Source organism: Lissotriton vulgaris, chromosome 5 (assembly GCF_964263255.1).
Source record: "Lissotriton vulgaris chromosome 5, aLisVul1.2, whole genome shotgun sequence".
NCBI lineage: Eukaryota > Metazoa > Chordata > Amphibia > Caudata > Salamandridae > Lissotriton > Lissotriton vulgaris.
This window is the reverse complement of record NC_141693.1, coordinates 398,272,026-398,286,014: the sequence shown is the minus strand read 5'-3', so window position 1 is coordinate 398,286,014 and position 13,989 is coordinate 398,272,026. Positions and strand designations below refer to the sequence as shown.

Genomic DNA, 13,989 nt, shown 5'->3' with positions numbered 1-13,989 from the left:
TCACAGTTACGTACATGTCGTGTCCCTCTAGAAGGGCGGAATGCTAACCCCGTCGCCAGCATTGGTGAGGGGTCGGCATCCCGATTCGTATGACACCTTACTCGACATGTCTTGATAATGCGATACCGAAGTTAGCGATATGGTATGCGTTATCATGGAACAGCCATTGGGTAATGGTTTCGTCAGCTGCTACCGGGCTCGGCTCGTGCCAGAGCCCAATTCCACGCACTCTGCCTTCAGGATTGTCAAGGCCTGCCATAGGAACTCGGGTGTCCATTTTAGGGTTAGATATAGGGATACTATACCTACAGCAACGGGCGAGTACGCCACGTTGCCCCAGCTGTCGCGCAGCCAGTTGTGTCAGATTTAGATGGCCATCCAGGGGTGGCATAATACATGCTTCAGCCCCTGGTAGGCCCTGGGTACACCGATGCCCTGAGTTACAGGGTCTGACAAGGGGGCCCAGTTCCAATCGGGTAATGCACCTAAGGTACACACATCAATTTAGCGAGAGAACAGCTAGGCTGTGGGTCTGATTGGCAGGCCCACAGCCCGAGAAAGTCGTAAACCAGTGAAACAAAAGCAAAAATCTGGGTGATCATAGGATTGCAGATCCTACTCTCCTACAGCATAGAGATCTTCAAAGGCAAAATGAATACTGCCCTTAACAAATATACAACTAAAATCTACAGGAAGATACTTCATCTACCGAGCGTTGCTTCCCCGGCTCAGATCAGACTAGAGCTGGGATTAACCAACTATGAAGCCTCTAACATCGGTACTTACCTTAAGCTATGTCACAAATTAAGACAGGCCGAACCAGGCACGCTAGAATCCCTAATATGGAAAGAAATAAACGAGACTAATCCAGGGGGAACATTCGGGCGCCTTCTGAATGATTACATTCATCAAATGTCAGCTGCCGACCTTTGGGCCCTTAACCCCAGTCAGACTGTTTTTAAAACCATAATCAAAAAATGTGTAAGACTGAAATCTCTGGCTTCAGACAAAGTTCTTGTCACGAAACGCAGTCACTCCTGGGCGGTAGTTAATTCCTACAAACGATTGACCCCTGCTGCCTACCTCTCCACGACATTTGCACTTTATCTAAAGCGCTGTCTGATTGCCCTAAGACTGGGAGATTGGCGCTTTCTCCAAAATCTTCCCACCTGGCGTCGTAAGAAGGAAGACACAACATGCAGACGATGCAGGTCAGCAACAGAAACAATTTTGCACGTGCTCTGCATCTGTCCCTCATTCAATCTCCAGCGCCGATGCCTGCTCAAGCCAGAATGGAACAGGCTTGGTATTCGGACCTGCAGGCATGCCATTATTGCTGCTCTGTCTCCAGATAAAATTGTTTTAAACATAAACCTGTCCAAATTTATTCAGCACGCTTATCGCAATCTAGATAAAATGGACACTGCTGAGGCCATATAGCTGATTACTAAGACGGAACCTGCACTTTAAAAGACCTTGCAATAACGGGGAGAGTTAATTTACAAATTGAAAAGTTTTTAACTAACATGCTTATGGTCATATTTTATTCTTTTATCATCTTTTATTCATAAAACTGTACACAATGTGATTTGTGCAATCTTTTAAAGATATGTTTGTTATATCTAAATAAAGAATTACTACTACCAAATATTTTGATTTTACTTTTTAGAAATGTATGTGGGAGCCACTAAGAAGGCCCATTTAAGATGAAAGCAGAGAACGATTTCCTGTTAGAAGTACCTACAAAAATTACTTATATGGCAAATCTGCATTGCAAGGGATTTGTATAACTGATATGCGATAACCTACATGAAAAAAACAATATGAAAAGTGAAGAGACTGATAAAATAGGAATAAAATAGTTTTCCTACTAGTGAGCTCGGAAAAGTTTTAATTAATTGGTCACTGTAAATTAATTGTTAAATTACAGAATCATTTGAAATGTACAGGCAATGAAAAGCAATTGGCATAGTCTTATCACATACAGCATGATTTGTTTATGGTTAGAAAAATTATATATTTTGATTGACTCCTGAGGATCAATAAAAGTGCACCACATTTAGCATATGGGATAATGATTTCATTAATGAAGTACATTTGTAAAATACATATTGTTTTAATATTGGTCATTAGGTTTTGTATAATATTGGCTGTAGTTATGAAGACGTTCTCGTTGAAAAACACATTACCTGCATCTAATTATAGCGATATAAGCAATAACATGTTAATTCAATAAAGGATGCTTTAGGACGATGTATTTTGATCAGCATGTGCTGCCTATTATTGAATGGTTCGAGTGTTTGAACTCAAACATCTTTGAATAGTATGCTGAGAAATTTTTAGAGAACACTTTGTTTATCAGCAAAAGGTAAATGCATCGGAACGAGGAGCTGTAGTACTATTGCTAGCGTCACCAATGTATCAAACTGTGTGATCCTGAGCAAAAGTTATCTTGCTTCGCAAAAAGTTTGTGGAGCTTGATGTCGATTTAGTTTGCAGAGAACGACTACTCACGAAAATTAGTTCAAACCAGGGCAGTCAAGATTTTGTCTCGTTTTCGTCATCATGTTATTATAAAAATGAATTTTGTAGCAGGGCAAAGATCCACTGCTTCCCTTGGATGCTCTGGTTCCTAGCGAGACGATGCAAAACTCCCAACTCGTGATAGAAAAGTGTAAAGCTCAGATGCATTATAAGGTCGTTCACACCACAACATTGCAATAGGAATATTTACAGGTTTGTAATTGTTACGAGGGATGCATGTGTAAGAAACTTTCAATACGCAGGTGCGGATTAAATGTTAGGAACAGTTCCCGGTCACATACGGAGAACTGTACACAGCAAATCTCCGTTGCCTCAATACAAAAAAAAGTACCATTGACCACGCTACTTTTCTCGGTCTCCAGTGGCTGGCCTTGCCCACCAGTTTCATCCCAACCATCGAGCAGATTAGTTTGCACCAATACACAACTTCTTAAAGAACACACGTTCTGCTTGCTCACCGCTTGAGCTGGTTGCAATAAATGGATTTCAGATTCTAAAGTCTCTAGACTAAGTTGCGATGGCCTCCTAAATTGTAATAATGGAATAACTCACCAATTTCTGGTGTTATTCTCAAAGTCCCAGACCTCCGAGTAGGCCTCGAGTAGGTACTTCCTTAGCGTGCCCCATCAGGGGCCCTGGGGCTTCTGGTGGAACGGCAAGGCGCGCAGCACCCATGGAGATGGGGCTTACGTTCGGCAATGCCTGCTGCCCTAGGCAAAGCTCCCTCTTCGCTCCTCCATCTCCATAACCACCGTTTGACAACAACCGGCACCAAGGCACATGCGCACAATCCACTCTGGTGGCCAGGAAGTGCAGTTCTTTCGGGAAACAAACACGCATGCGTAAATCTAGTTACCTGTTTTGAAAATAAAAACACTGGCAATTAATTGCTACTGGACGCTCACTGCTAATTATAACAAGAAATGCAGTTTTGAAATAACAAGTGACCAGTTCTACGCTGTGGCTCTATACATTTTTGACCATAAAAACAGTGTGTTGTTAAGTGACTGAAACTGAGATTCCCGTTTGTCCTTCGCTGTTGTTCAACCTCGATCATTACAACGTCCTCGATTTTTTTAATTGTCGGCGCGCGACATCGATCGTACAATGGATCTTTTCCCAACAGAAACCTCTTTAAGGAGATGACACTTAAGACCCCATTAGACGGAAGACACACCGCCCACCTGTCAGTGTACATAGCAAAGAAACATTCATGAAATTAGAAGAAAGACTATCAAGCTCGACCTCTTAGAAAAGGGAAAGAGGACAACATCACCGAACCAGCACTCATTATGGAAAAATGTAAACACTCCTAATATGGCCACCACGTAAATGCACTGCAAAATATAGTACGCGTTCTAGGCTTATTTGTGTATCTGGTATAGTGAGTATGCAGGCTGTGTGTGGTTACTCTTCCTGTAACCGAAGTTAACCTCACACACGCTGAAACCATATCAAAAATATGCCAACCTAATTAGGCCACTGTCTGCAGCACAGTGAGATGTTTTTTAATATGTTCAAAAGACCGAAGCTCTTCAAGGTTAGGACTTTAAACAAACCGCAGAAGTATGGTTTGGCAAGCAGAAGCCTGGCAGGACTGCTGCAGAAAGCGTGCAAACAACTGAAGGTTTGTACCTTTTAAATTTCTCCACTATGTACAATGCAGTCGCACACTATTCCTTCTGTTGTGTACGTATCATTGCATTCTTGGTCTTCTGATGTTTAGAATGTTTACATTTGTTTTCACTGCTCGTGCTGGACGCTCCCTCATGTGTAGTTCTTTTGCTTCAACTGACCAACTCGACTTTCAACGTACCCTTCTTCCATATTTGCAACTAGTTCGTAGTATCGGTTCTAGGATATTCTAGTCAAGTCTTCAGGAGTTCACTGGATGGAGGAACAGAGTGGCAGGATGATACGCACACCTAATGGGGAGCACGGATTGTATACAGTGTTGCAATTTCCACCCACCGTGTCACGCCTAATACCATAACAACTATTCTGTCAAGCTTATTCTCTTGTGTTTACACTTCTAATGTGTGGTGCTTCCCACAGCTCTTACATCGTTTTGGTCTTCCTCTGCAACTGTACAATATTACTGCACCTTTGTTGTGGCAAACACGCACGGTAGACGAAGTGATGTTCAAGACGTTAATCTAAAAGAAGAGTTGAAGTACAAGCCCACAAAGAATGCACAGAGATATACACCTGCAAACGAGACGACTACAGTATCAAGGAACGCAAACCCACGCAGCACTGGAACCTCAGAATCGCCATGCGTTGTAGTAATACATAGAGAACGTGTACTAAAAATAATATCTAACATATAATACAACCTCTCCCTTTCCCCAAACGAACATCGACAAAAATAATCAAACAAAACAAGGCATATATATGATAAAACGGAGATAAAAATATGCATCACATTACAAAATCTTTAAACCTCTGAGATAGTTGAACATTCTTTCAGCTGTTTTATATCTGCACATCAGCATGGCTAATATAACTACTCCCACACAATTTTCTGTTTGAACTTTGAAAGGTTTCTTATTTCAAACCCAATCTCCTTCTGTAAACATGTTATAATTACAAGCCACGCGAACCAAATAGTAGTTTTTTCAAATTGTGTTTTTCACTCGCACAGTACCTCACTACCATATTCACATCATCTCAAAGGGCTTTTCACTGCACCCTTCTTGTGAGACCATCGTTTCCTAGCTTCTCTACCTTTAAGAAGTTTAAAAAAAGGTGTAAATCCAGTTATTCGACATTTTTTGGGAAACAAAACTAGTGCCATTTTAAAAACAAGAATTTCCGGACCTCCTTCCTTTGTGTGTAAAATTTCACTTTCTGTGTTAGGTACACTACCAAAGTGATAGTTGATCCACTTAGAATACCAATAAGTTATTTCTTATTTTATTTCATAAACTTTTATTCGATTATTAAAATTTGCATAATCATAAAAAGTACAGTTTAAGGAAAGTAACCAACATTTTTGTACTGAAATTTACGTATTACAGTTTATAAAACAATGCCCTGTCGAATTGTCATTACTTTTTTTAAAAAGGTCACTGTCATTTTGGCTTCGTGTGGGTTTGCCGGCGACTGGAGATAAGCAAGCGCTGGATATGTGTTTCTATGGCCGCTTAAGCGTAGAAGAGGAAGAATCCATTTTTTCCTGGCTACACTGTAGTATTTGCAGAACAATGTGACATGGACCGTTGATTGCTTGGAGGCCCCATCACATGGACAACAAATCATATTCCGTGACCAATTGTTCTGTTCTGGAAATGAGACCAAGCGAAAAAAAAGATCAAACCGGAGTCTAGTCAATAAAAACTTTTCGTAATTCGAGAGAAAGAACGTAAGGTAAGGCTGTATCAATTTCTCTGTTTGCAATTGGGAGATTTTTTCATTTTGTATTTTCACTATCTCCGCCTGATTGCGAAGTTCTCTCAAATGAGCTATACACAGTTCTTTCAACTGTTTCTTTGATATGTCTTCAATTGAAGGTGGGTCGAAAAAGTATTGCTCACGGTTAAGATCTTGAAAGAATTTAAAGACATAGTTAAGCCAGGGAATTTTTCTCCAGTGAGCTAGGGTAAGGCAGTCTGTGATGAGGGAGCGTGATATGTGGCTTTCTGGATTACACCATATGCGGTACCATAGGATGAGAGGCTGGCAGCGTATGGTGTCTGTCACAAATTCCATCCCTAGCTCTCGATGTGATGCTAAGATCGGGGAGCTTTGGGGAAGGGCCAGAACGTATTTAATGAAGGCATTCTCCGTTGTCTGTAGTTGTTTAATGCTCCCGTAACCCCAGATGCCTGCTCCGTAACTCGCCACACTGTGACATTTTGCATAGTATAAAGTTAAAAGTTCTGACGGAGCAGGTTTGCCTAGTTTCCTGGAGAAGGCACAGAGTGCGGATGTTGCTCGACGAAAATTAAGGTTTCTGGCTTCTATGGCTTTTCGCCAGGTCATTGAGTCGTCCACGAGTATACCCAGATATGGATATACTGACGTTTTTTCCAGCTTAGTGTTGTTTATGTATATGGATTTTAAATTCCCGGGTTTGGGTCCTATGGACATTGTAAATGTTTTCTTTGCATTAACTTTTAGACCCAAGGAGTCCATAAACGTCACGTATTTATTCAACTGTCGTTGGAGTTGATTGGCTGTTCTGGCCAGGATGACCGAGTCGTCAGCGTAGAGTAGAATGGGTATAGGGCGGCGTGCTATTTGCGGGAGGTCCTGACTCCCTGCCAACATTGCTTTTTCAATCCCATTGGTGTATAGATTGAATAGGAAGGGAGCCAGTACACACCCCTGCCTTACACCTCGTGTGATTTTAAAAGGACGTGACAGGTCGCCGCCTATGCCATAACGCACTCGGCCTTCTGCGTTGGTATATAGGCCCCTGAGAAAGGCCAGTATCTCTGGATCTACTCCAAGATTCGACATAATTTCCCACAGCTTTGCATGCTGAACGCAGTCGAAAGCCGCGCTCAGGTCTACATAGACCAGGTAGATTTTCCCTTCCTTTGCATGTGCATATTTTCCGGCCAGGAGGGTCAGGTTTAGGGCTTGCTCCACCGTACCTAGCCCCTTCTGGAAGCCGTATTGCAGGTCAGTGAAGATGTTGTTTACCTGGGCCCAAGTTTGTAGGCGGTCCAGGAGTAGTCGACCTGCAATTTTACCCGTAGAATCCAGAAGAGAGATCGGCCGGTAGCACGCGGGGTCGTTGCGGTCCCCTTTCTTGAATATTGGGAGCAGAGTGGATGATGACCATGACGGAAGGAGACCGGTTTGGGCGACTGCGGTCATTAACCGGGTTATTATTAGCGACCAATAGTCACTGTTGTGTAAGAACAAGTCCATGGGTACCCCATCTGGGCCGGGGGCCTTGCCAGTTTTTGACGCTTTAATTGCTTTTCTAACCTCGGTGACGGTGAAGCGTAAGTTAATGGGAAGAAAATGATTCTCTGCGTCGGCCTCGCGTTCTGTTCGAGGTGTGTCAGATGGCGAGCCGAAAATTTTTGTAAAGTGGAGGACCCATTCGTTCTCGGTCACTGCTACGTCGAGGTGATTTGGATCGGTATCATTATCCAAAAAGGGTGATCTAATAGTCTGCCAGAAACTGGTGCTATCCTTTTTTAGTGCGCTCTCGTGTAATTGGCACCAGAGGTCTCTCTTAATCTGGCGCCTACGATTTTTCCTGGCTTCATTGTATGCTTTCCTCCGGGATGAAATTAGTTGAGTGTCTCTTGGTTCCTGCCGAAGGGCTTCTTTTAAGGCCGAGAGGGCCTTTCTACAGTCTGAGTCAAACCATCTTTTGGTTTGGGATGAGGGTTTGTTTGTCCTGTATTTGACTAACTCATCTCTTATAGCCCCTTGAATGTTATGGAAGGAGGTAATGATTAGTTCAGGGGAGGCCTCTGCGGACAGACAGTCCCTTAGCCAGGGGTGCGTTTTTTCAAATATTTTTTGCGAGGTCGCCTCGGGGTCAACTTTAGCCCATTTAATTGCGAACCCGTTCTTCTTATTTAATGTTATTGTTTGTTGATCGAGAGAACTAATTTTCATTGGAGAAGGACCTACTTTCTCCATTGTGATCTCCACGCTTAGAGGATAGTGGTCGCTGATCGGGCTGGACCCTACTATGTAGTTTTTTAGCGAGTTCTTACAAGTGTTAGAGGCTAGGATGAAATCAATAGTGGATGTGCAACCTCTCCCATGGAAGGTGGGTTGAAATTCCTGGGCCGGGTCCACTAGCTCATTTACAAAGTCTAGGTCCAGAGTAAATACAATTTCGTTCAGCTTGTTTCCACTTTGAGTATGTGCGAAGTGAGGAATCGGGTTACCGAATACAGATTGTAGGCCACAGGTCCCAGTTATGTGATTTGGACATATTGGGTGGTTGAAATCGCCTCCCCAAATATATTTTATTGTCGCGCTCAGATTCGCGTTTTGAAGTGTAGATATATGAGCCACCATTTCATCCAGATTTGTACAGCAGTCCTGTGTGCCTATGTTATTATAATAGTTTATAAGTATATGGATATTCCTCGATGCAGTGGTATGGTGCGTGATTTGGATGACTTGAAAGGTAGGTGTTTCTTTTGTTAATTTTGCCGTAACTGCTAGGGTATTGGAGAAGTAGATCGTGAGACCACCTTTTGGTCTTCCCATTATGCTTGGCGTTGCTTTAGTGAAGAATGTCTTGTATCCCACTAGGTGGAGAGGGGATAGACGCCAGGTCTCTTGTAAGCACAAGATTTGATGGCTTCGTGCTATTTCCAGCCATTGAGGGCATGTTATTTTACCGGCTAGACCTGCAACGTTCCAGAAAGCTATGCCAACGGTAATGGCCTCATTGACAGTCGAAATAGCGGATTCAATTTTGCTGCTGGTAGAGATTTCGGTGGTTAAAGTTTGTTCAGTGAATGATCTTGCGCTCGTGCCCGGGTTCTCTGGGAAAGGGAGGGTGAAAGGGTTATTTTGCTGGGTCGTTGGGGTCTCTGATGGTTCAGGCTGTTTGGGTGGAATTATCTGGTGCTTATTAGGAACTGGAAAATAAGAGGCATCTACTGAGTATAGGGAGGCAGCTATAGGTTGGTTTGGATCAACCATGGGTGGTCAATCGACCATGTCGAGACACTCATAACGGTTATGGGTCGGGAAACCCTGCCAACCTTCGTATGCAGAGTAAGGTCTGTCCTGCCAGTATGGAACTTGGCTATCGGCAAACCTTTCTCTTGGCCCCCCCCTGTCAGGGTACTCGCGTGGGAAGTAACCCCAGTTCCATGGTGTTTGACGCCATTGGTCCTGGTTCCGTGAGCCTTTTGGAGGATGGTGCCATTCCCAGGGAGGGGGATTATGTTGTTGCTTCGTTGGGGGGTAAAAAAGAGAAAGGTGGCGGGCGTCTATTCCCCCTTTTTTCTCGAGTTGTGGCCAGGCACATATATAGTCAACCGTAGCGGGATCTTTGCATGTTACGATGATGCAGTCACCGCGTATTGATTTCTTGGTTTTGCCTATCCAGGCTACCCTACGTGCTGACGTGATTCCTCCTGATAGGTGGGATTCAAGAGGTCTATTTATGCTGAGCCACTGCATGGCCTTGTTTTTAAGTGACCATGCAGTTTCTGGAGTGTCATCTACTAACTCGGGTACTCCTGTTAAGACTATTGTATAAGGAGTAGCTTCAGGGGGTAAGTGGGCAGGGCGTCTAACTGCAGGGTATTTTTTCGGGGTGATTTCCGATGCATTCTTGGGTGTTTTTTGGGGAGGTAAGGAATTCGTGGACTGAGAATCTAGTTTCTCCTGGGGGATTCTACTAGAGTCTGGGTTTTGTGCTGGACATGGGGTTCGTATCGTAACCTTTCCTTTGGTGTCTACCTGCTGCACTTTTTGTTGTAGTGGTTTCTGTTGTGATGGTTTCTCCTGCTGGGGATGGGGCGCGTTTGCTGCTGGTTTGGGTGTGATTGTCGATGGATTGGGGTTCACTTGTATTGTATGTGTTGGGTTCGTAGGATTGACTGCTTTTTGAGTGTGTTTTTGGTTATGCTTTTTTGATGGGTGTGTGGTGTTTCGCTGGCCCTTTACATCTATCCTGGTGTTTGTGTCTAGGAGAGTGGCTGATATTATTGTTAGTTGAGCCTCAAGGTTTCTGATGCTCAGCTGGATGGGCTTTAGGTACTGGTAAAGTAAGTCTTTAGTGGTGGTTAGCACTTGTGATGTGATTCTACAAGTCTTGCATTGCTCGGTTGAGTTATTGTTGCTGGATATTGGCTTGTGTGGGAGGGTACAGTCAGGAATGTGCAATATGCTATTTGAGCATGGGGAGTTTGAGTTTCTCGTGGGTGAGCTTTGTGATTTTTCGCTGAGTGGTAATCGGGTTTCTGATGTTGCCCTTTCCCTCTCACCGTGCTGGAGTCGGTTGTCGTAGGTTTGGATATCTCCTTGCGTTTGACAACCAGCTAGGTCTGGGGTTTCTTCCAAATCTTCTGATGATGATGAGGAATCTAACTCAGACTGTGTGACTGACAGATCAACTACTGAGGGAACGGTGTTGAGTTCTGTGGTTGTAAGAGGCACTGGGAGTGAACAGTTTTGGGAGGACAGATTGATTGGAGATGCGGCGTTCGCTATAGCGCCGAGTGATGAGCGCTTGGCATTTGCGCTCATTAGATCCAGTGAGACCCTCTTTTCCATTAAGGCTATGCTTTGGTTTATTGTTTCATTGACCCTCGATATGAATAGGTCGATGGGGCCTGTTACCTGTGCTACCTCCTGCGCATGTTTGGATTTCGGTTTGGAGGCGCCTCTGGTTTTGGCTGGCATGGTGTTTGTTTCCGGGTCGTCGATGAAAGGGGGATGGCCCGGTCCGGTCTCTATCGGGCGCTAACGGGCAACAACGGGCCCGCCCTTGGCCCGGGCTTAGCTCCGCGCTCAGCCCCGCGCGCGTCCCGCGTTGCGCGTCTCTATTACTGCTAAAGTACTCCCAGGTGTAGAGGGGGCGTGGCACTGGGAGGGGGCGCGGCTCGCCAGGGAAGAGGACACAGCTGAGGATGGTAGAAGCTGCTCCTCGCAGTCCCGGGGCCGCGCCTCTCACCTCCTCTGCGGCCTCGCGCTGTTGACTCCGTACACCGGCTGATGGCTCCAAATGAATTCCGGGAACTGCTACTCCAGTAGCACAGGCAGGATTAGGGCAGTGAAAGCAAAGGCAAACTCCTCTCAGCGAGCGGCTCCCGCGAAGCGGGGGCCGCGAGGATTAAAGTACACTGCGGTGGGGGCGGGCACTGGGAGGGGGCGCGGCTCGCCAGGGAAGAGGACACAGCTAAGGATGGTAGAAGCTGCTCCTCGCAGTCCCGGGGCCGCGCCTCTCACCTCCTCTGCGGCCTCGCGCTGTTGACTCCGTACACCGGCTGATGGCTCCAAATGAATTCCGGGAACTGCTACTCCAGTAGCACAGGCAGGATTAGGGCAGTGAAAGCAAAGGCAAACTCCTCTCAGCGAGCGGCACCCGCGAAGCGGGGGCCGCGAGGATTAAAGTACACTGCGGTGGGGGCGGGCACTGGGAGGGGGCGCGGCTCGCCAGGGAAGAGGACACAGCTGAGGATGGTAGAAGCTGCTCCTCGCAGTCCCGGGGCCGCGCCTCTCACCTCCTCTGCGGCCTCGCGCTGTTGACTCCGTACACCGGCTGATGGCTCCAAATGAATTCCGGGAACTGCTACTCCAGTAGCACAGGCAGGATTAGGGCAGTGAAAGCAAAGGCAAACTCCTCTCAGCGAGCGGCAATAAGTTAAAAATAGTAGGAATGACATGTTTTGCGGTATCTAGTTATGGACCTGTAAAACCAACAGCTAATTTCAGCCACAAATGCCCATGTAATGGATTTAGATCAAACTCTTCCTAGCTTATTTTCCAGCGCTTATCAGATAACAATCTTCGCATTTGTTCACATATTCCTCAACAAGCACATCGCGATAATACTTCAACATTTTTTTATTGGTTAATATGCCAGGGTGTCAACTATGTGCTGTATCAATCAATGTACTTTTCAAACATTCTGGAGAGAAAACCAAATCTTTTTTGGTAATCATTTAGCTCTCAATACATTATTCTGCATTTACAAAATGTTGGTTGCTTTTGGACAACGAACACTTTCTCCATTATAGGTCTGAGATCCACGTATTCTCAGGTTAGTCTTTCAGTGGAATTTCTGATTTAACCATACTATCATTGCACTGTTGTTTTTTTGTGTGGGAAGCATAGGTATGTGGGAAAGTATCTGATAGTAACAGCATGATAAGTTCGTTGTTCTGGTCATGGGATGTTATCGTTCCTTATAGCATAGTTCTTATATGCCACTTTAGGATAGTGCTTTGTATAGCGTAGGGCGATTTTACACTTGGAAGTGTACTGCACCTAGGCCATGGTCGATTTGATTTTAAAGTTCTGAGGTGTTCTCATGCATTGTAACATACTCTGTAAGTGACCCGCTATGCTAGTACTTTGAGTATTGTATGGAGATGTTACATAACAGATAATTTGTATTCCATTCCTGTGTCAATATTATAGATGTAATTCCTGATCTTGAGGATTGTGTAAAATATAATTGTGTGTGTATGTGAAACATGTTTGATGTTGTTTACAGTATATAGTGGGGGTAGGAGTTAAGGTCAATTTAATGAAGCATGGTAAGTGGTAGCTGAACTAGTGAATTTCACGTCTATTGTTTTGTGCTGGAGCCATTTTTGACAACCCTGCCAACCACAAATTTCTTTACTTATCTTGAACTTATTCAGTAAATGTTATTGGTATGTATAGATTTACATCTCTTATGATCGCAGGGGTAAGCACTATTTTTAGTTCTTGACTGCTGATTAATCATGCGCTGTCGCTGCAAGAGATATTGTTATCTATAAGGGGTTTGGAGTCCATCCATTGATTATCATTCATTGACTTCATTGTCACACTTCTTTGCTGCCTCCTAATTGTCCAGTGCATGCTGGCTTCACTCCCTCTTCTTTCATGTGGAGCATGGACTAACTACGGATTGATTTGATTTAATTTAATAATTGTCATTTCGCTGTTCGTCCACTGCTTGCACAGTGATTCAGGCACTGATTTTCTTTATAGTAGTCTTTTTGTAGAGGACCGCAGCACCAACCTTTGCATCGTAGATCTTAAGTGTTGGAGCGATTGGACGAGTGTGGGGGAGAAATAACTCTTTTGTAAGGGCACCTGCCAACTGGGCATGCTTAGTAGCCAGCTGGTTAATGTGATGTGTCCATTCTAATTTCGAGCCAAGGGTTATCCCTAGATACAAAAAAACCTGGGTCTGTTCCAACTGAACCCCATTAATGACCACTCTCCCTCCCACATGCTTATTCTTATGAAGGACCATAATCTTGGTCTTACTCACGTTAATAGAAAGTCTGTGATCCTCGCAGAATACCTCAAATAAATCTATTGCCCTTTGAAGACCTTGCTGTGTTTTAGAAATTAATAAGGTGTCATCTGCCAACATCAGCAGGGGGATCAATTTACCATCCAGCTTGGGGGCATCAGTGGGATGGTTCTCATAGTACGTGATCACCCTGTTGATGTAAAGTAAAAAGAGGGTCGGGCTAGTATGCACCCTTGGCGAACTCCCCTAGAAATCGGAAACTTATCTGTTACATTCCCTTGCTGGTTCCAGCGTACTTAGGCAAAATTGTCATCATGTAATTTCTTTAAGAAGGACAGGATATCTAGTGGCATGCCCTGATCTGCAAAAACATTCCACATTTTTGCCCGTGGCACCAAGTCGAAAGCAGACTTGAGGTCTACAAATGCTGCAAAGAGCTTGCCCCCTCCCAACAGTACCACACGCCAGTATATTAAAACAAATCTGAAAACTTGGTCTATTGTACTAGAGTGATTGCGGAGCCCTGC

The 13,989-nt window shown here is 44.5% G+C and overlaps 2 protein-coding genes across 3 annotated transcripts in view; one reads left to right on the top strand and one right to left on the bottom strand.

Moving 5' to 3' along the window:
• CEP104 (centrosomal protein 104) overlaps positions 1 to 3,402 on the bottom strand; it is a 513,885-nt gene extending 510,483 nt beyond the window's left edge. The window contains exon 1 of one of the 2 annotated variants that reach the window (XM_086921737.1): positions 3,097 to 3,402. The gene's annotated coding sequence lies outside the window, so the exon portion shown is untranslated. The remainder of the gene's footprint in view (positions 1 to 3,096) is intronic. The other variant, XM_086921738.1, reaches the window with a different exon arrangement.
• Positions 3,403 to 3,914: 512 nt separating this feature from the next.
• DFFB (DNA fragmentation factor subunit beta) overlaps positions 3,915 to 13,989 on the top strand; it is a 133,643-nt gene continuing 123,568 nt past the window's right edge. The window contains exon 1 of the mRNA XM_086921736.1: positions 3,915 to 4,171. Coding sequence (XP_086777862.1) covers positions 4,046 to 4,171 — 126 coding nt within the window. The 5' untranslated portion in view covers positions 3,915 to 4,045. The remainder of the gene's footprint in view (positions 4,172 to 13,989) is intronic.